This window comes from Anas acuta, chromosome 4, assembly GCF_963932015.1.
Source record: "Anas acuta chromosome 4, bAnaAcu1.1, whole genome shotgun sequence".
NCBI lineage: Eukaryota > Metazoa > Chordata > Aves > Anseriformes > Anatidae > Anas > Anas acuta.
The window spans coordinates 25,042,004-25,063,423 of NC_088982.1; the positions used below are offsets into that span (position 1 = coordinate 25,042,004).

Here is a 21,420-nt window from a genome sequence, read left to right on the forward strand (position 1 = left end):
CACAACTCTTGGTCAGAATTCCAGATACAGTCCAGGAAGAAATGAAGTTTGGGTTCTAAAGTTCATGTTGAATCTATCAACAAAACGTTCAAATGTAGCTAAAAATCGATTAGTGCCCTCCAGTAGAAATCCTACTATTTAGTGGAATACCAGATAGGCTACTATAAGAGTGAGTATTTTTAATATCTAAGAAGAAACATGGGTTTACTTCTGCTCCAAAATAATTAGCAGCTCCATACAGGGTAGAGGTTAAGGGGAAGTAGGAGCAAGGGTAACTACAGCCCTCATCTCAACCTGCAAGAGGGGAGGAAAGTAAGTCAGATACTTACCCTAACTTCTGAACCTTTGACCCTAGCAAATGACACCCTTAACCTTACATGGCAAACAAACTCTACAGAGATGAGTACAGTATTAATAGTGACAAAAAACAGTTCCTTGGTTCCCAGTTGGAAATTTAATTATGGACAAGTGTATTTCATCCTGATTATGATGGAGAACGAAGGCAGCTGTATCAGAAAAATATGAGTTTTTATGACATATTGTACATCATGGTAATTTGGGGGCAGATGCAGATACTTAGGGCATATCAAATTACTAATCAAGCACCCCTATAACAGAAGGAAAGGAGACATGTGTCTGAGAAGCAATTCAGACTGTATGTTGGGAAGAAGTAGAGGTTCAGATCATTTTGTAGTTCAATGGTACAGACCTTCTTTGGATAGGAAAGACTTAGCTTTGCAGCATATGCAAAATGAGATGGACCTCAATGCAGGTCTTTACATTGCTAAGTTTTCAATGCATGTAATTCATGAAAGTGGGCACAAACACTACAGGTTGCATGCATATATAACTTCTGCATTCAGTATATAACTTCTAATGTTATGTGGACTACTTCCATACTAAAGATAAGGTACATATTTAAATATCTATTGAGTTGTAAGGGAGTGGAAGGAAAGTTATTACTGACCACTTCTAATTTCTTATCAATAGGAGTTTAAATGTTGATGTTGCACATGAAGTACTACTTCAGACCCTTAGCATTTTCTAAACCAAGAAACTAATGGCACTCAGTTCATATAACCCCATAATTGCTTAGGAAAAAGGTTGTATTTTAGACTACATGGAATCTATTATATCACTCCTTTGATTAGTACTGTGCAGATGTTTAAAAATATAACACATATATTAAGTAAAGGTAGATAGTATGAATTATTGTTAGCTAACAAAAAGAAACCTTAAACAAACAAAAACTTCCAGACATGTCTTTCATAGTACTATTTTCTAAATTCCAAGACAGAAGAGGCGTGGTCACAAAAGCTTCACAGACGTTTTCCTGATGTAGCATTTCTGCATATTAAGCAGAAGCTTACAAATACTCATTGAGCTCTCTGCTCCCACGCCTGATCTGTACAAAAAACTGAAAAGAGAGATTCAAGACTGGCAGTTGTCCCTTCCAGAGACATTCAATGATGAATTTCTGCCCATTCACTCACGGTATTGACATGAGCTATTAACATCTGTGAAAGATTTTGAACTGACAAATGTTGGGTACATAGGAATTGAAGTAGAAGTCTTCTCGTCTTCCAGAAAAGGAGTATATGATAAAATGTTTGTATGCATTATATATAAAGGGTCATAATCCACATTAAAATGATCTCTTTGCCTTTCCATCTGTTCAGCAAGTAGAGATTACTTTTTCTAGTATTTTGTATTTTTACTCTGTGATGCCTGTACCTTGCATTTAAGTTTATCAGAAAGAATACAAGTGGTGAGATATTTAAATTTATAACTTAAATAAGATATAAATGTTTGTGGGTGACAATGACATTTAGACAAATTAAGAAAAATAAGGAATATTTTCTAAAGCCCAGTTTAGTAAGTTTTTCTATAAACGCAAAATATACATTAATAGCACTTTGACTAAAAAGTTGAACAATTTGAAAAAAATAAATATTGATATAAGAACTACTGCTTACTTTTAGAAGTAAGATCATTTAATTAGATATTTGTAAGTTTTTCTAAAGAGTCTATAAACTTGTTGCTACTTGCATTTAAATTTATTTACATTAATAACATGATAAAGAAGAAAGGGAAATTTAGAAAAATTTAAAAACATGTTAAGAAAAATGCATACTTTTTGGTTACACTTACACAGAATATATTTATTATAAGCATAATAAAATACCAAATTTTAAGTATTTTCAGATATTGCAACAGTATAAGATCACCTGCATAAATATCAAAATCAATAGTATTAACCTAATGTTTAGATCGTGTCTAACAAATATTTTTGCATTTTTAACCCATAGCATCATTGTTAATTTAAACTTTCAATCAAATATAAATATTGTTATTAGACATATTTGGTTATAAGAAAGCAAGGAAGAAGAAAGGAAGAGACTGTTGAAAGAACAGTAAATGAAGGGGGAAAAACATTTTAATAAAACTGTTAAATGGTATATTGAAAATTGTAAGGTTGCAATGTGGTCATGAAAACTACAGCTGTACATGCTGTCTTAACTATACAAACCAATAGGCATACGTTTATCACAGTACAGTCCTCTCGTACTACAGGATTTTTCAGAAGATCCCATTCTGCTTAAAATCTCAGGTGAGAAAACTAGGCCAGCTACCTTAAGTAAAGTATTCAATTCATAAAATAGAGTCTAAAGAGGCATGGTTACCACAACAACAAGTAAAAAGTATGCCTCTGTGTAATTAAGCATGTATATAAGAACCCTAAGGATTGTTCCGAACAGCATCGTGAAGTTCAATGGTGACCTGAAAAAGGTCTTCAGTTTGCAAATTAGACTGTTAATGACACCTGCTCTATAAAGAGCTTAAGAGTACAAACCTCTTGGTAAATTTAAGGCTACTTAGGTACTGAAATGATGTGAAAGGCACAGAATTTTAATAAGTATGTTGCAGCACAAATATTCAGTACTAATACTATATATTTAGTACTTAGTAATAAGACTACTGTTGGGATTTTTTAAAATTAAAAAAAATAATTCTAATATTCATCAGTTTATTGAAGATTCAGTATTAGTGTTTTACTGATATTTAAATGCTTCTTAAAAATCATATAAAATAACCAGAAGCTCAAAATAAGATTTTAATTTTATAAAGTAAAATTTACTTTACTGTAAAATTACCTCGATAATATAAAGGACTATGTTCTTGTAGAAACAATACAAGATGCATTTAGCTACTCTGTTATAATTCCAGGCACCATGAACCAACAACAAGTTCTTCAAATACTTGAACTGCAAAAAATGGGAAACAAACATACATTTAGAACACACATAGATTGATATTAATCCAATATTAAACTTTATTGTAGTATTTTACAGTGTAATGACTTACCTGAGCAATTGAGTAGTCTGAAGAATTAGCAGCCTGTAGACCCTCATTTCCACTAATACCAACACCAACATGTGCTGTTTGTATCATACTAACATCATTTGCTCCATCACCAATTGCAAGAGTTACTACCTTAACTTGTTTTTTGACCATTTCTACAACTTCAGATTTTTGAAGTGGAGATACCCTAAAGTATAACAGGGGAAAAAAATAACATAGAACTTTCAAATGAATGCACTTGCTAAACATACATATTTCTCAAAAAGGCAATAAAAACAGGTTAACTAACATCGCAGTCAGTGACATCATCTTGTTGTTGGCCTTTAGGCTATATGCTAAAAGCACATTTCCTAAAAAATTCACAGAAATCTTGGATTTGTGGCAGCAAGCTATTAATAGGACTAGAGAAACACAAATCAAACAGCAATAGGCCCCTAAAATGCAGTACTGGAAGAAACCCCAACACTGCCACTAACAGTATTAACTTTGCATAACTGTAGATTGTTTCATATTTAACTTTTATGCTTTTTATTTCCCTCTGTTAGAATATTTATTTTATAAATAAACAATCAGATTTTTAAGAAAGAGATGTCAGAACAAACAGGAACAAATGACAAGTGTGTCTATGCTTGCCTTTGCTCACACACAGTATTCTAATCCCCATTGGGTTTCAGTAATGTCCTTGTAGTAATTCTAGTTCTCCTCTCCATCTACCAGAGAACACCTCCTCAAAAATCAATGTGGGTTATGCCCCATCAGCTGAAAAGAAACCCAATTCCTATTCTGTGCTAATTAAATAAAATTTCTTAATCTTTAAGTGCAGTAAGTCAGAAAGAGGTTTCATAAAATTTAATTGTAAAAAAAATAAAATAAAATAAAATAAGTGAAAAATAATACTGACTTTGTATAGAAGGTAGCTATTTAGTTACTTTATTCATCAGCTTATGTAACACATGCTATTAGATTTTTGAGAAGGGTACTTGGGATGAGTACAACCTTGTGGTGAGCTTGGGATGAAAGCTTCTGGACAACAATCCTTCAAAAGAATTTTCATGGTCTAACCATATCAAGAGGTATTTCTAAGATTTTTTTTAAATTTTATTTGAACACTGCTGATGAGTCTCAAGACCAGCCCTAGCCAGCTTCTGCAGAAGAGTCTTTAACTGAGAACTTTTTAATCTTTTCAACTTTCCAGGAACAGTGGCTTATTTCCCTTTCAGAAAACACTACAGAGGCAGCTGGAGGATGGCACTTTCATTGCCAGGTGAAAGCAAAAGTGTTCACTGGATACACCTGAATTTATGAAACCAATAAAAAATACCTTCTGTTCAATTTGTTTACTCTTAGCTGTACATTTTTTTACTACAGAATAATCAATTCAACATTCTTGTTGCACACATTAGTTAGAAGCCAATACAGAGTTGGAATTTAGTTTGTCTAAGTCTTTAAGCCAAACATCTGCTTGGAATTAATAACATACGCAGTTTTTTGAAGTGAAATGTCTACTGAGTATTTGTCAGCTTCATCTATGTTATGGCTACTCTTATTAAGAATTCATTGGTAATAAATGCCTCTGAACAAGTGAACACAGTCTGAAAACTTCAAAGAAAGTGATGTAATTTGTACTTTTAAAACCGACTGCTTAAAATTTTCAGTGCTTTTACATGGATGGAAAAGAGGCCTATGCTTTAATTTAGTCAGGATGCCATATTTAGGTGATTTAGATTAACTTAAAATGTTTTTTAACATTTAACATTTAAAAATCAGTATTTTTAATACTGATTTGTTTTCATGCTCAGAAACAAGGAGAGGCAATTTTATTTATGGAAGAGCATGAACAAAAAAAAAATGATAGAATTTTGATTTTTCTGAAACATGTGATATTAAAAATGCACATACTGGAACAGTGAGTGCTACAAGCAAATATTTTAGTTTGAAACCTGCAGCCAATTTTTAAACAACCACAAAGTATGTCAGAGCATATACCTAGACATGCATTGAAACCAGATGATCTAAATGTATTATGGAAATACAGAAGTGGTAAGGAAAATGCTACTAGAACAGAAACCTTCCTTTTGTTGTTTTATCACAGAAAAGTTAGCAGTGAAAGGCAACAATACGTACAAAATACCCTACAATGGTTTCATAGTTCGATAAAAACAACAATAATGTCTCTTCAAACAGCACAAAAGGTAGTTTCAAATCGAGGAAAGAAAAAGAAGGAACAGTGTTGAAATAGCAGTTCTACACCCATCTACTGCTTGTTATTTGTTATAATGAGCAAAACTGGAAACAACAAAACAAGCACAAAACTCCAACTTTCCCTCATTGCCATGACAAGCATGTTTATACACAGGATAAACTGTGATCAGTGTAAGACCTTAGTTTGAAGAAGTGCTTGAATCTTGGAGCTTGACTACAAAGCTAAGGCTTAAAAAAACAAACAAACAAAACAAAAAAAAAACCACTAAAAAATCACAAGCAGAACACACTACTTGACAGAAAGGTTAGGAAGATCGTATGATCCAGGTATTTATTTGGATGCTACAAACCCATTTACTTTTCCTTTTTGCAAGGCAGAAAAATAGGTCTACTTTGAACACAGCAATTTTGAGATGAATGTTTTATTTTAATGAATATCATTAAACTCTGTACCTGAACACAAGCACCTTCTACTTACTTATTAATCAAAAGACAGCCTACTAAGGTGTATTTACAACAGTTTTTACTTTTATGCACTCCTTCCTTTATTATCTTTCTTTAGATAGATAATAAATAGGTAGATAATAGGCAAGAAACTTAATTTATTGAAGGAAGATCTGAATTTTGGAAGAAATGATGCTGAATTCCAAGAATTACTTTATTCTTGTACAAAATCCAGGCTTTCTTTTCCATAGATTCTTTTTCTAAAGCAATTATTATCAGAGTACCCTACATAAAACAAAATGGAACTGCATGTAACAAACACACAGACATCTCTAAAACTTTCAGAAGTACATGGACTCTAAGAACCCACATTTATGGTACTTTTATATTGAGAAACAGCAGAATATTGGGCTTGTAGATGAGCCTGAATACTTTGTTTCTGAATTCACTGCTCCTGTTTTAATATACCCACCAGCTTTTTCCATACTACTACAGAGGTTAAAACAGTGAAAAATGTTCTGAGAGCATTAACTGGTTATCCTTCTAATAGTTACCTCAGACACTGATGAAAATAACAGCTATTTCCACAGTTCTGGATTTTTTTTAATTGCATTTCTAATAAAAATATCCTATCTGTGTTGCCAATGATCTTGTAAATAAAAGTCCTCGCTTCTGCTTTCTGATAGATAAATCACTTGGGCTAAGCCAAGTTCTTTGAAAGTCAACAGGAGCAGTTCGTATTTATCTAGCTACTAATCACCCAACTTCCCTTTTAGTTCAGTCATTTGAATGTAGAAGAGGTGATGTACTGCTCAGGAGATGTTTGTGGTTTTTGTGTTTAAAGCCATAAAAATGCAAGTAGGTCCCAAAACGCACAAGCTATCAATTATACAGTCCTTAATCTAAATACAAGAATGTTAAAAGGCAAGCCAAACTGCTTTTATATTGTTTATGTTTGAAAAATGTATATATTTCTCTTTAATCACAAAAAACTTCCCTTGTTAAGGTAAGCGTAGAGCTCCAATAGTAGATGTTTACAGGAAAAGATTAAATGCTTGATTGCATTACAAGAACTCCAAAACAATCAGGAATAATAATGATAATAATAAAAAGGTGTTTCCATCAACTTCAGGAAATACAAATCACTCAACATAGTACCTTTAACATTTTTGTGCACTTTCTGTGCAGTGTAATCTGTGGCTTAGAGAAAAGGCAGGGTTATAAAATCTTGCCTATGGAGAAAACTCTACAAAAGAAACCAGATGTATTGAAACCTGCAGTTAACTGCAGTAACAATTTAAGGTTAAGATCAGTGTCTTAATCTTGCTGAGACTATTCTTTATGGATAACATGATTTTCCTGCATATATGCAACCTCAGTAACTTGGTTTGGCAGGTATACTCCTGTTTCAGGCTTCACTGCAGAAGTACTTTGCTTGAATGATTGTATTTGAGAATGTTAGCAACTACATTTTTTTTTTTTTTATTCCATGGTTAGAAGACCTGGATATAGATATTTGCTCTGACACAGAAACAGTGTTTTAATTATTATTTTTCAATAAATATATTGTAGTGAAAGAATAATGTAAACCTTACCTGCAACAAATAACAGCTTTGCATGACAAAGCCAAATCCAGGAAATACTGTCGCACTCCAAATGTCAAAGCATATTTCAGGGATTTACCGTCAATGATGAGAGCAAAATCATTTTCCTTCCTTAAAGCATCTCCAAGAGTACTGCAATGATGGCTAAGCGTCTCTCTTGTTCCCTATTGCACAAAAAATGTGTTGATTATTTTTAATTCCTACTATTTGTAGGTCTAATAATTCCTTCAGCAATCAGAAATACTGGCATACACTTGAGGAAATTTTCTTTTGATTATGCTATCAAATAGATGGTATCCATTAAAAAACAATTTGCAAATTTGCAACAGTCGTGCCATTAGAAACCACAGTACAAAAGGTATGTAGGATTGTTCTCACACTGCCAGAAATATCTAAATTGCTGTGGAACCTTTAATGCTCTTTGAATGGCAATAACAGTTGCATAAATGACTGCGAAAAGATATTACTAAAATGCGTTTTCTTTATACCTATGGGAAGGAAAACTCACATACATAGATAGATACTGCAAGAAAAAAAAAAGTTCACAAATACAAAAAAAACAGTCCTAAACATATAGAAAAAAAGTAAAAGAAATTTCAAAGATAGTTCACAATACAAGTACATGCATTATAACCAAAAGCTCTACCCATCAGATTAAATTTCCGTTTTAAGGTAAGGCAGCGTCAACTACATGTCATATTTTGCATTTTTTCAATTGCTAAAGGAAGGTTTGACTCGCACCTGCTCACGTCACTGTTGTGTGAGCCAGTACAAAGAACTTCAGATTATATTCAGTATTCATCTGTATTCATACAGCAGTATTTTGTATTTAGCCTTTGGGTAGGTCTAGATAGTTACAATACAGTTCTATATTGATTGTCATGAAGAAAAAATAAATAAAGTTGCTTGTTTTATGTTTTTCAATGTATGGCCATCATAGAGATACAACATATGCTTCAAGAACAATGAAAATTTGTGCTTATAAAAAATTCAATCTGACAAATTGTCACATCCTATGACAACAACATAACAACCAAACAATTGTGCTACTCCTGTGATATCAGGCATATGTAAATAGAATTTGGTGTAACCATCTAAAAAGAAAACATCAAGGAGAATTACAAATCTCAAGCATTCTGCATGATACTGCTTTCCCACCCAACTCACTCCCATAATCTCGACATGCTGTTGTCTATGGTCTTGACCTAATTAGCTTCTACTGGCCTTCTAAAGATTCATTGGTTTATCTAAAAGAAGATAAGACTGATGGGAAATTCTACACTTCAAGTTCCCTTGATAATAATAAAAACTTCAAGTTTTTAATAAAATCAAGTTTTTTTTTTTTAATAAAAACTTGAAGTTTTTATTATTATCAAGTTTCTGTAGAAACTTCAAGGGAAAGGAGGTGCCACTGTGACACTTTTTTTTTTTTTAGTAACACATTAACATGTGTTAAAAATGGACAGCTTCTGTAACTGTTTTGCAGAGTGCCTTCTTAAATTAAGAAATATTGCAATGTACAAAAAAGTATCAATTTTTCTTTATCTTCAGGGCTTACTTAGCTTCTGACAACGCTTAAACAATGCAATGGCCTGTACCTTCATATTCTTATCTATTGTTTCTCCATCATACATGCACTATAAACTCTCCTGTTTAAATTGCTTTTATTTTATTTTTTCTTTTTTAATCACAAACAGACGAGATGTCAGGCAGCTCCTGGCATGCTACAAGTTAAAAAAACAGCCACCTCCAAACAATACAAATCACTTACCCCAACTGTAAAATTCCTTTGTGGGCTCTATGCTCTCTGTCAGATCTATGCTGAAATTTAATTCCTTCAATTAAAAGCATTACCAAAACCTCCATTCATTTACTTCTACACCACTCCCATGAAGTGTTTCTCAGTGAAACTGAAGGGTAATCAAACTATTTTCTAGTTTCAGTTTGAAGCTCACAATTAAAAGAATAAAACTGTTTTCTGTCCATGACTAACAGTAGTATACTGACATTTAGCAGCAAATGAAGTTAATGTGCAAAAATCAATTCCAGTGTTCTTTTCTATAAGAACTGACTACCGAAACCACATTTTGTTTGTGAAGCTAAGATGATGTTCCTGGGAGCAGAGTCTCAAAACAAATGTTGCAAAAAAATAGAAATATTTAAATGTTTTCTGGAAGTGATTCCAGTTCTAATTCACCTAAGGGATGATAAAATGGGTGGATGAACTTATTTTTCTTTTAATTCCATAAATGAGGCTGTTTCTTCATATAAAAAAATTTCTCCTGTTGGAAGAGATCTTTGTTTTTTTTTTTTATTTTTTTTTTATTTTATTTTTGGAGACAGCTCATGAAGCTGGGACAAAAATAAACAAACTTTTTTTTTAAAACTCTGATTTCCTGTGTTTTGCACGTTAGGTTGGAATAATGACCAAATTGAGGATACATTTGTTCTGTTAACTGTTTTACATGTCTTAGGGACAGGGGACTCTGCCTGTCCCTGAAGGATCAGCATTGAGCTAGTTCATTTTTAGAAGACACCACTGGTACATAACAGCAAAGGCAAGAAGAATCCACTATCACTGCAATGCCATAAAACAGTTCTCTAAGGCTGTAACCACACAGGTTACACTGTGGGGCAGGGAAGTTCTGGGCAGTCCATGATTCTTACAACATGATACCATTTGTTCTCCAAGGTTTCATGGCTGCTCGGTTCCCCCTGTTCTGAGGGAGCTGGGATGTCCAGCAGTCATATGGAATTACAGGTCCACTGCACAGTAGGGCAGAGTCTCAGTATTAAGGGTGGTTCTATGCTGCTAAAAAGACAAAGTTTTGGCCAATATCCCTTAACACACAATATTACAACTAATCATTATTGTCTCTTGACAGCTGTTTTGGCATGCAGAAAAGAAATAGAAATTGTATCCACCCTTTCAGCTGCATTGACTGAAGGCTCTGTGATCACAGCACCTCTCTCACCATCTTCTGAAGCCCACTTTGCTCCCACAGAGATTTCAAGGCAAATTTTGACTCAACTAGTCACACTAAAAATAGAGACTGACATCCAATCCCAACCATACCAGCAAGGGAAAACCCACAGGTAGGACACAAGTTATATATTAACCAAATGGTAAAACAAACACCATCAAACAAGGAAGAAAACTTTTAACACAGTTACTTCCTAAAATATTGGCACAAAAGTACTTTATTATTATTATTATTTTAAATAAACCTCACCTCTTGCCCTGAAACTGATTACCACATTTACTTATTCCTGAAAAAACATGACATATATCTTCAGCACAGATGGATTTGCAAGTGAGCAGTTTGCAAATGCAATTTCAGTTGCCATGACATCTCCATTTCCATGTAATGGGAACTTACTTCATGCATGTAGAGAAAGATCTCTACACAATCTAGATACTTCAGTTTGAATACAATTATTCAGTATTCAAATTCAGTTTGAGTACCATTATCATATTAGATAATTCAGTTTAAGGATAAAAAAAAGTAATACATTGCTTAAAATATATTCATTTGATTTTTTTAGTCATCACACTACAAATAGTTAACATGCAATGCTTGGTTTCTGAGTTTTTATTGGACTCCTTTTAACAGTTAAATAAAACTACTTCACTTTATTTCATGCCATATGAAGACGCATACAAAATAGTCAATTCTTTGTATTTCAAATCCATTGATTAAGTATTGCAGTAGTTCTGAAATCCATTCGTCAATGTATTATTAATTCTTATAGATTGGCTGAGGAGTGAAAAACTCAAAAATTAAGGGTTTGAATCAAAAATATAATATATTTTTCATACCAACAAACAGTGATCACAATCCTTCATAAGATATTCAAATAAGTAAACTAAGAAAAGAAGAAAATCACCTCTCACAAGCTATTAGTGTCAAAAGTTACTTACTGTATCAGACTGGTTCCAAACATTAATCAATAGCTGCTGCCTGTTCTATGTTAGGGGGTTTATTTTCAATTTTTTTTCAGGAAAAATATATTGCTTAACATAAGTTGTATTTAAAATAAAGTCACTGTGATTAAGTTCACACTTCAAAGTTGAAAACATGTTATTTTAAGTTGCTCAAAATATTTAAATAAATACTTATTAATTAAAAAAAAAAGTACAAAGTATTTTTAATTCACTTTATAGTCTACTTTTACATGCCAGCACTGAATGGTACAGTTAAGGCATTCCCCTCTTGCTGATTCCCATACTTCCCTTTCACTTTTCTCTCCCTTTCTTTCCCTAAGTCCAGTCTTAAGCAACCCAAATAACATAGAGTAAGGCAAGCTTAGTATAATGGTTTCTCCTGAAGCCTTTTCAACAGTAAGTTTTCCTGATGAGGGAATTCTTCCACTTTTAGACTCATTTAATGCTCCCTTAGAGGTAGCAACAAGAGTTATATTTCCCCCTCCCACTCATGGGATTTTTCACTTAATCTTGCATTCTTACCTTATCGAAAGAATCTCTTCTCTATGAAGCACTGTTGGTGGTTTTAACCCTTACCTGTACTTCAAGATCTGATTACAATTCCAGCTGTTAAACCACACAAGTACTTTTGCCAGATACTAGGTATGTAAGGACCAGGAAACAAACTCAGGATTAGTTTGTTTGAGTACTACTACAAGCACCTAGCTTTGTGCCTGGATGGATAAAGTCATTACACTGTATGGAATTAGCTCGGTAATCATTCTGAAGTCCATTTGTTTATTAGCTACACTTTGTTTCTGTCAGCCATAGCAAAGTTTTGCAGTTATTCATCAACATTTTGTAACAGAGAACATGGTGTCTTCCAGTTGAGCAATCCAAAACAGAGAAGTTTAAAAAACACCCCCTCCCCACCCTGAACAAACAAATAAAAGTCCTCCTTCCCCCCTCCCACCCCGACTGGTTTAGCAGAATTTTCTGTATTTGTCCAGATAAATGAATGCTCCAAGTTATTTTTCAAACCACTTCAAACATGGTATCTTGATATTTTAAGCAGTAAAAAACCCACAGTGTTTCATTAACTGAAAATTTCATGTTTTACTTACGTCAAGAGAGCCTTCATTTATAACAATTAGTCCCATGTTCTTTCTCAAGAGTTTACAGGAGTGACCTGTTAAAAACATTTTGTTTTTAACAATTTGTTTAACTAAGTCCATTAAAATGTAACAAAGCATTTTTTTTTTATTTATTTTTCCTCTGTGGGGGACAGAATGCGGCCCCATCTGAAATGACTGGTAAAAAAAATACTTTGCATTCTATAAGAACTAGACATGCAGGTAGTATACCAGAATGGTCAGAACTTTCCTTGTTGCAGTTTGTGACTGTTGTTTCTTGTCTTTGTGCTGAGCACATCTGACTAAGGCACATATTTTCTGTAAATTCCTTTCAGGTAGTTGAAAACAGCAAATAGATCTCCCTTAACTTTGGAAATCTCTGGAATGCAAACAGCATTCCCATTCTTTTCTGTTATCTTTGATGCTTTAAGCAGAATTTGTACTATGAGCTAGTGATGCAGGCTGCCCAGACAAATAAATATATGCTATTATTCATAAAAAAATGACAATATCGGTATGACATGTATTTCCTCAAACCTCAAAGTACTAATGAAAATAACCACAGAGTAACTGTATCATGGGCACATAAAAAGTTATTTAAGTTTAAAGATAATTATACTAATAAAAAGAAACCATATAATCAAAATTACATTTTAGGGCACGCTTAGGCTACTTATTACTGAAATACTGATATGCTCACATGCAAAAAGTATTAGCTCTTAAATGCAGCTTTCATGTATTACTATATAAAAACAAAGCTTTATCACTGTTTGACTTAGTTAATTCATTATTTCCTTCTCCCCCTCCCCCCCCCCATTTAAAATAAAAAGAAACTACAAAAGGAAACCTCTGATTGATGGTAAAGATTATAGTATTTCGGTGAACTAACTATATCCTTTAACTTAGTTAAGATCGTGGTCATCACTAGCTTTCCTTGAAAGAACAAGAAATATAGGAAGGAAACTACATTTTCTTAACATTATTCCCCTTTCATTGGCAAAAAAACCCAAACCATATATTCTTCATCATTTTAGATGCTACAAAAAGCACAAATGCCCATTTTTTCCTCCTCTTTAGGATAACATGAGTTTTTCTTGTTGTTACTGTTGTAATGGAGGAAGAATCTACCGTTCCCCACTCTCTCCCTACTGGAAGACTGAAAAATAAAATAGTATTTAAATTCTGGAAAGCCATATAATAGCATTATTTTTACAAGATACCTTTCCATTCTGAAAGCAGTTTCACTCCAGCAACTTCTAAAATTTCTAAATCTATCAACAAAGTCATTAAGTAAAAGCGTATATAATACCTATGTTAATGGCAGTCTCTTGTTTGTCCCCAGTAAGTATCCAAATTTTTATGTCAGCTTTCATGAGTGTCTCTATGGTCTCAGGCACTTTGTCTTGTAGTTTATCTTCAATTGCTGTTGCTCCGAGTAGCTGAAGATTCTGTGGATAAAAAATATTCGGTACATGAAGTTTTTCCAGTTTAAATTCAGTTTAAATCTTTCAGTTTCCTTTGTTTAGCTTTTTATGTTTATGAAATGATTAATGTTCTTAAAATTCATGAATCAGATTAGGTAACCACTAATAAAGTTCTTCAAGTATATTCTTATGAACTTTATGTTAAATATCTATGTGTTGTGATAAACTGTGAACTATATAGCATGAACACTACAAATTCACCCAATTATAGGTGAATACCTTGTTCAGCAAAAGCTGTCCCAGTGCAGGGACACAAAAGTAAAGCTAACAGGGTGATTCAAATTCTGTCTTCTGCTAACTGAAGAGGGCTTACAGAAAAGCCATTTTTTTCCCATGATGTAAACAGTGAAAGAACAAGTGTAAATAGTCCCTTTCTGCAACAAAAGAAAAATAAATTCCTGAAAAGGGGAAGAAAAACAGTTCAGCACTAAAAATAAAAATTGTCTACTGTAGCTGGGAAGACACCCTCCTTGGAGACACTCAGAATTTCATTAAAGTGCTGGACAGCTTTAGAATTAGCCCTCTTTTAAGCAGTGGGTTATGACTTGATGATCTAACCTTAACTTTTCTCATTCACTATACTTTACATTATACAACATTATACAACAAAGCAGATGTTATTTCTCTGTTAACCATTTTATTCAACAAAACAGCAACCTTTAAAAAAATAATTAACAGTAGCTCAAAATCAGTACTTTCTGGGAAGCAAGCTACTTGCTGCAAAAACTTTATTAAATTAATCTTTCCTTCATTTCAACCATCTCAACTGCTAGGACTACATGATGTATCTGTCAGTATACTGCTAAAGCTTTTTCTGTCAAAGCGTTTTTTCTCAATGACTTGGATTTCATGGTACATGTAAGGACAAATTCAGAAAAAAAACATCAAACACAAAAAACATAACAAGCTACTCCCCCTGAAAACAAAAACCCAGAGAAATGCACGTACTTTTTCAATTAGTTCATAGCTCTCCTCAAGTTTGAGTGCTCTGTTCTGTATAGCTGTAGAAGCCCGGTGATAGACATCTAACCATTCTTGATAATCACTTTCTGAAATCTCAGCTACAGCAAAACACAGGGTTCTTAAGCCTAAAGAGAGAGCAGATAGTATGATTCAATATTTTTTAGTTCCTTCCCTGATATGCCTATGAGTAACTATTAGAACTATTAGTTTTTTTCTCCTGTATTTGATGTTTGTTTGTGTCTGATTTTCAACATATTGCTGCACATCTTGAAGAAGTTTATTTCATGTACCTAAAATACAAAATGTGATAGAAAGAGAAATTTATGCAGGAGAGTAACTCTTCCAAAGAAGCTGAATTTAATACAGGTGTTACTCTTCAGGAAAAGATGAAAATTTTGCAAAACGTTCAACTTATCTTAAACTGTAGAAGAAACATGAGGCCAATTACACTTGCTGAACAGATAATATACATTAGATGTTTAGGAACATCATAACTGTAAGATTGAATTATACTTCTGAGCAAAAATATTATAAACTTTAATTTTGCTATGATGGGAAGTAATAACTCTATAATGAGTGTTAAAATATATCACCACAATGTTACAAATTCCCCCTCCTTCACCTCTTCCCTAATGTCCTTATGAAATTATCCGTTGAAGTCAGAAATTTGCCATCTAGAAACCAATTGTGAATCCCATCACATTTATTTTCCCATATCACATATTATTCCAGCTTTCCAAATTCTTAAAATAAAATCTTTGTATATGGGCAACGTTTAATCTAGTAAATACTACATACATGTAAATATATATACATATATATACACAGACACATATATGTACTACTTATACTTCGTAACAGATTTTTTCCTTCACCATAAACCTATTATTGAACACTACAGTGATAATCTGAGACTCTAAAATAAAAATAAATAAATCTCTTTTCTGACAATACAGACTTAAATTCCATTTAAAGAGACAGGTGTCAAAGTCCTAATTTTGTTTTCATGTATCATGAGATTCTTATGTTTCTAGCACATGAAGTTGTATTAACTCTTTATATATGGAGAAGAGCATTGCTCCAGCCAAATGAAATCTCTTGAAGCCACAATTTGCAGGCAGAGAGATTGAGGAGGGGGATTGGCAGGACTATTGGAGTGTCCTTGGTTATTTACCCACTATTCCCAGGAGATGAAGAGCATCTTAACTAGGGATGGCTAAACACAATCTTTATTTGTTCACAGGCTTCTGCTGTGCACAGATCAGCATCAGCAGCAATTCTGAAATAATCCAAGAGGCTGGGCATTACATAATACATGTCTGAAATTTAAGATAATAACATAATATTGTCAGGACATAAATCACTTGTAATTCTAATATGTTAATAACTGAGCAGTATTAGGAACACTGCTTTTTACCAGATAGACCTACAGAACAAAAAAATCAACTGATTTTTTATTTTTTTGTTTAATATGAATATGTTAGCAAGATTCAAAGAAATGAATATGAAGTGAGAGATGATGTGAGGGAGAATTATGACTAATAGCAATTTGGTTTCCACGATTCTTTCAAAATATTTTAGGCAGGTGATAAAACAAAGAGAAGAAATCATCATGTATACAATATCAGCAAACATGTCACTCAACACATTTTTCCTTTTAAATCAGAGCCTTTTTTTCTATTTTAATTAAAAAAAAAAAGTTTATTTTCATTTTAATTTAAAGGAATCTTTCAAATAAAAATTGGAAAACAGAATATCATTAAGTCTGCTTCTTAACAGACTGGAACAACAACACAGAAAAATTATACACTTTCTCTATTTATCCAAGCAGGCATTAACACTCAAGCCTAATAAATGCTTAAATATAAATGCCAGCCATGCTAACCACTTCATTTTTGAACAACACACCAAGAGTATGCAGCAAATGCCAAGGACATACTGTACTGCCACATGAAAGGATACACATGAGAAACTTTGCAACGTCATTGGCTGTAATTTAAATCTGATGCAAAAATAAATACCAATTTCATTAATCAATTCCAGAGAGAGGTGTACTTTTTTTTTTTTTAAATATTAAGTTTAGTGTTTTTGAAAGGTTAGCAATTCACTTCTGAACAGTAAATCTTTTCATCTCTTTAAAAGAAGTGTAAAAAAGCATTTGAACAAATCTCTTAACACTAATAGATATGAGCACTGGTTTTAAAGAAGGGCAGAATTTTTCACTTTTTATTTTTATTTCATTCAGTCCAATCTGACTGCCAAAGAAAAATGGTATCATTTGTATCACTGATTTAATGAAAACAGTAGTTAAGAATTGCATTTAAATTCTCATATCAGTTCACACATGATAACAGTTCCTGATATATTTTTATTTTTTCTGTAACCAAACATACAGTCTTATGACCCAAACTAACTGATTGTGGTTTGACTGTTAAGAAACTGTCCCAAATTTGACACTTAGCTTACATAACTAGATTCATAAGGTCAAAGTATACATCTGAGGCTTCATGTTGTATTATCAGTCAAATTTATTTGGTTTTAGTTGTGTTTTCAACTTTCTTGCAAAGAAGGAAATTTATTCTTCTAAAGAAATAAATTTATTTTAAGTTTGAAACTCTCTAAGATTGTTTAAGGTTAACCAAGTGTTTCCTGTAGAGATCTTGACACAGAAAACAAGCAAAAGAAAGATCTCTGGCTTGTTTTTGCTGTCACCAACAAACTCAAGAGCCTGAAGATGGTGACTACAACACTAAAAAGGCGTAATTCCACAATAAACCACAAGAGAAAAAAATCAGAAAAGCCATATACATAACAAACAGAAAAAGGATCTCTCCTGATATAACAACATTTGTTCAGACATCAGTTATGAAAAGGTAAGGAAAATATTTTAAGTAAAGAAAATATTTTAAAGTTTGTTTTCAACTATCAACTTATTTCTTAAAACACAATAAAACACTTTTAATGTTCCATTAACGGTGTATTAGAAAAAAAATGAGATAAAAAAAAAATTGAATTTCAGATTACCATAACTCTCTCCCAACTCATAAATAAATGAAAACATTATGATACTTCACAGCACAACTCTATAATTCATGCCCTCCCTCTTCTCCTCCCCTTTCTGCTATCTTTGTAAAAAGGAAGAACTAGGAGCATTGATGGAAAAACTAATACCAAAACAGAAAATTTTCCACAGTCTGCTTTCCTTCTCATCTATACCATGGAATTCACTTTTATTTAATAATTGGCTGTTTGTATCAATAGTCCTAATTTCATAGTCTTTTACATTTTACTTACTACTCCTACTTCACGAGCCCTAATGGAGCAAGTGCTTTGAAAGACTGGTTGCTAAAAAGTAGCATATGGAAAACTAGTGATTACAATTCCTCTTACCATGACAGAAAAAATATATTGTAAAGCTGCCTTAGAAACACTGTGCTAGTCATATGCAAGTATATTCAATTTGGCTGCTGTTTCATATGCTACAGCATTCATTGTGTGAGGGAGACTAAAATGATCATGGAAGATGAAACATTCACTAAGACAAAATAATTGTACAATATGTTTTCTGCTCTTTGGAAAAATATATTTTGTTTAAAAGCCTCTGAAGTGTTGTTTTCTTTCTTTTAAAGTTACTACTGAAGCTTTTTCAGAAGAAGATTATCTTTTAAGGAGGTATTAGTAAAATTTAATTTTCTAACTTCATGTGAAGAAAACATTACAGCATCAGAAAATTGAAAAACTGAATAGTTGAACAGTAACCACAGTTGCATTTAGTTTTAAATTGAATAGTATCACCCACCTTCTGTAGCAAACTGCTCTAGATGTTTTAAGGTGATTTCTTTGTATTTTGAACTTTCAGCAAGGCGGTCATAAATTACAGTATCCTACAACATAAATAAAATGAACACAAAACAATTTAATAGAAAAATGTGTTTTGTAGACAATAAAAACACATAGGAAGAAGTGGCAGAAAAATATGCAGAATTAGATTACTTCAGTACAAATATATAAATTAATAAATTTATTTCAGTGGGAGAAAAAAAGGACACTCTAAACCCTCTGAATCTCTAAAATTAAAAATTATATCACAGCAGAATTTGTCTCTCCTACACGTTTTGCTATTATTTCCCTTCATTTTGAAAGGTACAGTATCTTCTTTTGTCTTGCCACGTGGATGATTTTGATCTTTTAAAATACCGTCTTTGTTTCAATATTAAGCTCAAAATGTAAAATTAGTTTTGCATAACTGTCATTCATAGCCTTTTGTAACCGTCTTGATATACAGAATGCTAACGAAAGCTTTTTGTCTTCTCTTGAGAAGATGCAGAATGGACATTTATATTCCATCAACTTTAGCTTTTTAAACCATTCAGGAATTAGATTTGCATCACCATCCCTCCTCCCGCTATCAAACATGAATTTAGATATGGTCCAAGAACTAATGAGAAACCCCACCATTCCTATATGTAAGTGTGATTAGGCTATCTTCTGATCTTCAGGAGTTACTTCTGGCATAACACTGATGATAGGATAAAATTCCTATCTAGTTATTTATACTGGATTACTATTCCCACCTACTGATTCATGCTCAACAACCCCAGCAAGTAAATGATATGAAACCATACCTTTACCTATTTTCTTGGAGTACAGAAAGAAACAATTAATAGGAAGTATAAAGGCATTAGTCAAAGTACAAAGAACACATAAGTACAGAATGAACAGGTCTCTTACCTTCTTACGCAGTTAGTAAGGAAAAAAATAAACTAGTTCATCACATTAAACAACTACATAACAAAAGCATGTAAACTGAAAAAGGCATCATCCTCTCCCACCCCTCACCATTTTCAATGTTTTGAAATTCTACCATTCTAACAACTTTTTGCTTTTTTACGTGTAAGTGCGTGTTCTTTGATAAAGTGAAAATACAGTAAAACTCACAGCTCCTTTGCAGTAGAGTCTTAACTTTCCTGTTGGCGTGCGAACTATCACTGACATTCTCTTCCTAGAGCTGAAAGAGAAATAGATGCCCAGTAAGTGGGTAGTTCATAAATATATTTAACAACATTTTACCTACGAATATTAATATATGTCACATAAGTTACATTTTCGCGAGGGAGGTAAACGAGGTGAGAAGGACGTGGAGGAGGAGCCAGCAGCGCCCCACCCTGGGCCGTTCAAAAGCTGCCCCTAGGGAGCGCAAGAGACCAGGAGTGCGGCGAACAGGGCGGGCAAACAGGGTGTGGCGCGTAAGAAGGGCATGGCACAGCAGTTAACAGGATGGGGAAACAGGGCGCGGCAGTTAGCACGGCAGTTCACACAGGCAGAGTGAGCAGGAAGGGCTGAATGTTCCCTCCTGCCCATACGAACACCTCCTCTAACAGTGGTCTACTGCTAGCTAAACTGCAATGGTCTCCACCAGGCACGGTGCACTCTCCAGGAAGTCTGTACACACACAGACCGACTGCCCGCTCAGAACTGCGGCAGTTCAGCTCTCTGGGTGCAGGGAGTGCCTGAGCCTGTTGCTACCACCTGCAGGGGCAAAGAGACTGTGTGTGAGGTGCGAGCAGGTGGACGACCTGGTCGGTCTCGTGGCAGAACTCAAGGAGGAGGTCGAGAGATTGAGGGATATCAGGGAGTGTGAGCGGGAGATAGACTTGTGGAGCAACTCCCTGAGCGGCCTGAAGGACAGGTGCTGGGATGAGACACACCAAATGGGGGTGGACCCCCTGCACCGTTGCTGTCGGGCAGAGGCAGGGGACCTAGGAGTTGAGGAGGAATGGAGACAGGTCCCTGCTCGACATCACAGGCGATGCCCTTCCCCACTGGCCCCACCTTCCCAGGTGCCCTTACACAACAGGTTTGAGGCCCTGCAGCTTGAGAGACCGGTAGCTGAGGAAGAGGTAGAAATTCTACCCAGGAGGATGCCAAGGGTGAGGAAGTCGACTCCACGCCTCAGGACTGCCTCCACCAGGACAGAAAGAAGGGTGATTGTTGTGGGGGACTCCCTTCTCAGGGGAACAGAGGGACCTATTTGTCTGCCTGACCCCACCTGTAGGGAAGTCTGCTGCCTCCCTGGGGCCAGGGTCAAAGACATTGCCAGAAAGCTTCCCAACCTGGTTCGCCCCTCTGACTATTATCCTCTTTTAATAGTTCAGGCTGGCAGTGATGACACTGAAGAGAGAAGCCTGAAGACCATCAAACGGGACTTTAGGGGACTGGGACGGTTAGTGGATGGAGCAGGAGGGGAGTACAGGTGGTGTTTTCGTCCATCCCTATGGTGGCAGGGAGGGGAAGGCCAACAA

General features: G+C 34.2%; 1 protein-coding gene across 7 annotated transcripts in view; it reads right to left on the minus strand.

Moving 5' to 3' along the window:
• ATP8A1 (ATPase phospholipid transporting 8A1) overlaps positions 1-21,420 on the minus strand; it is a 109,227-nt gene that overhangs the window by 35,206 nt on the left and 52,601 nt on the right. For all 7 annotated transcript variants that reach the window (XM_068680233.1, XM_068680232.1, XM_068680235.1 and 4 more), the window contains 8 exons: positions 20,057-20,126; positions 18,918-19,002; positions 15,104-15,243; positions 13,981-14,119; positions 12,663-12,727; positions 7,605-7,777; positions 3,367-3,550; positions 3,156-3,266 (listed from right to left, as the gene is read on the minus strand). In XM_068680233.1, coding sequence (XP_068536334.1) covers positions 3,156-3,266; positions 3,367-3,550; positions 7,605-7,777; positions 12,663-12,727; positions 13,981-14,119; positions 15,104-15,243; positions 18,918-19,002; positions 20,057-20,126 — 967 coding nt within the window. The remainder of the gene's footprint in view (positions 1-3,155; positions 3,267-3,366; positions 3,551-7,604; positions 7,778-12,662; positions 12,728-13,980; positions 14,120-15,103; positions 15,244-18,917; positions 19,003-20,056; positions 20,127-21,420) is intronic.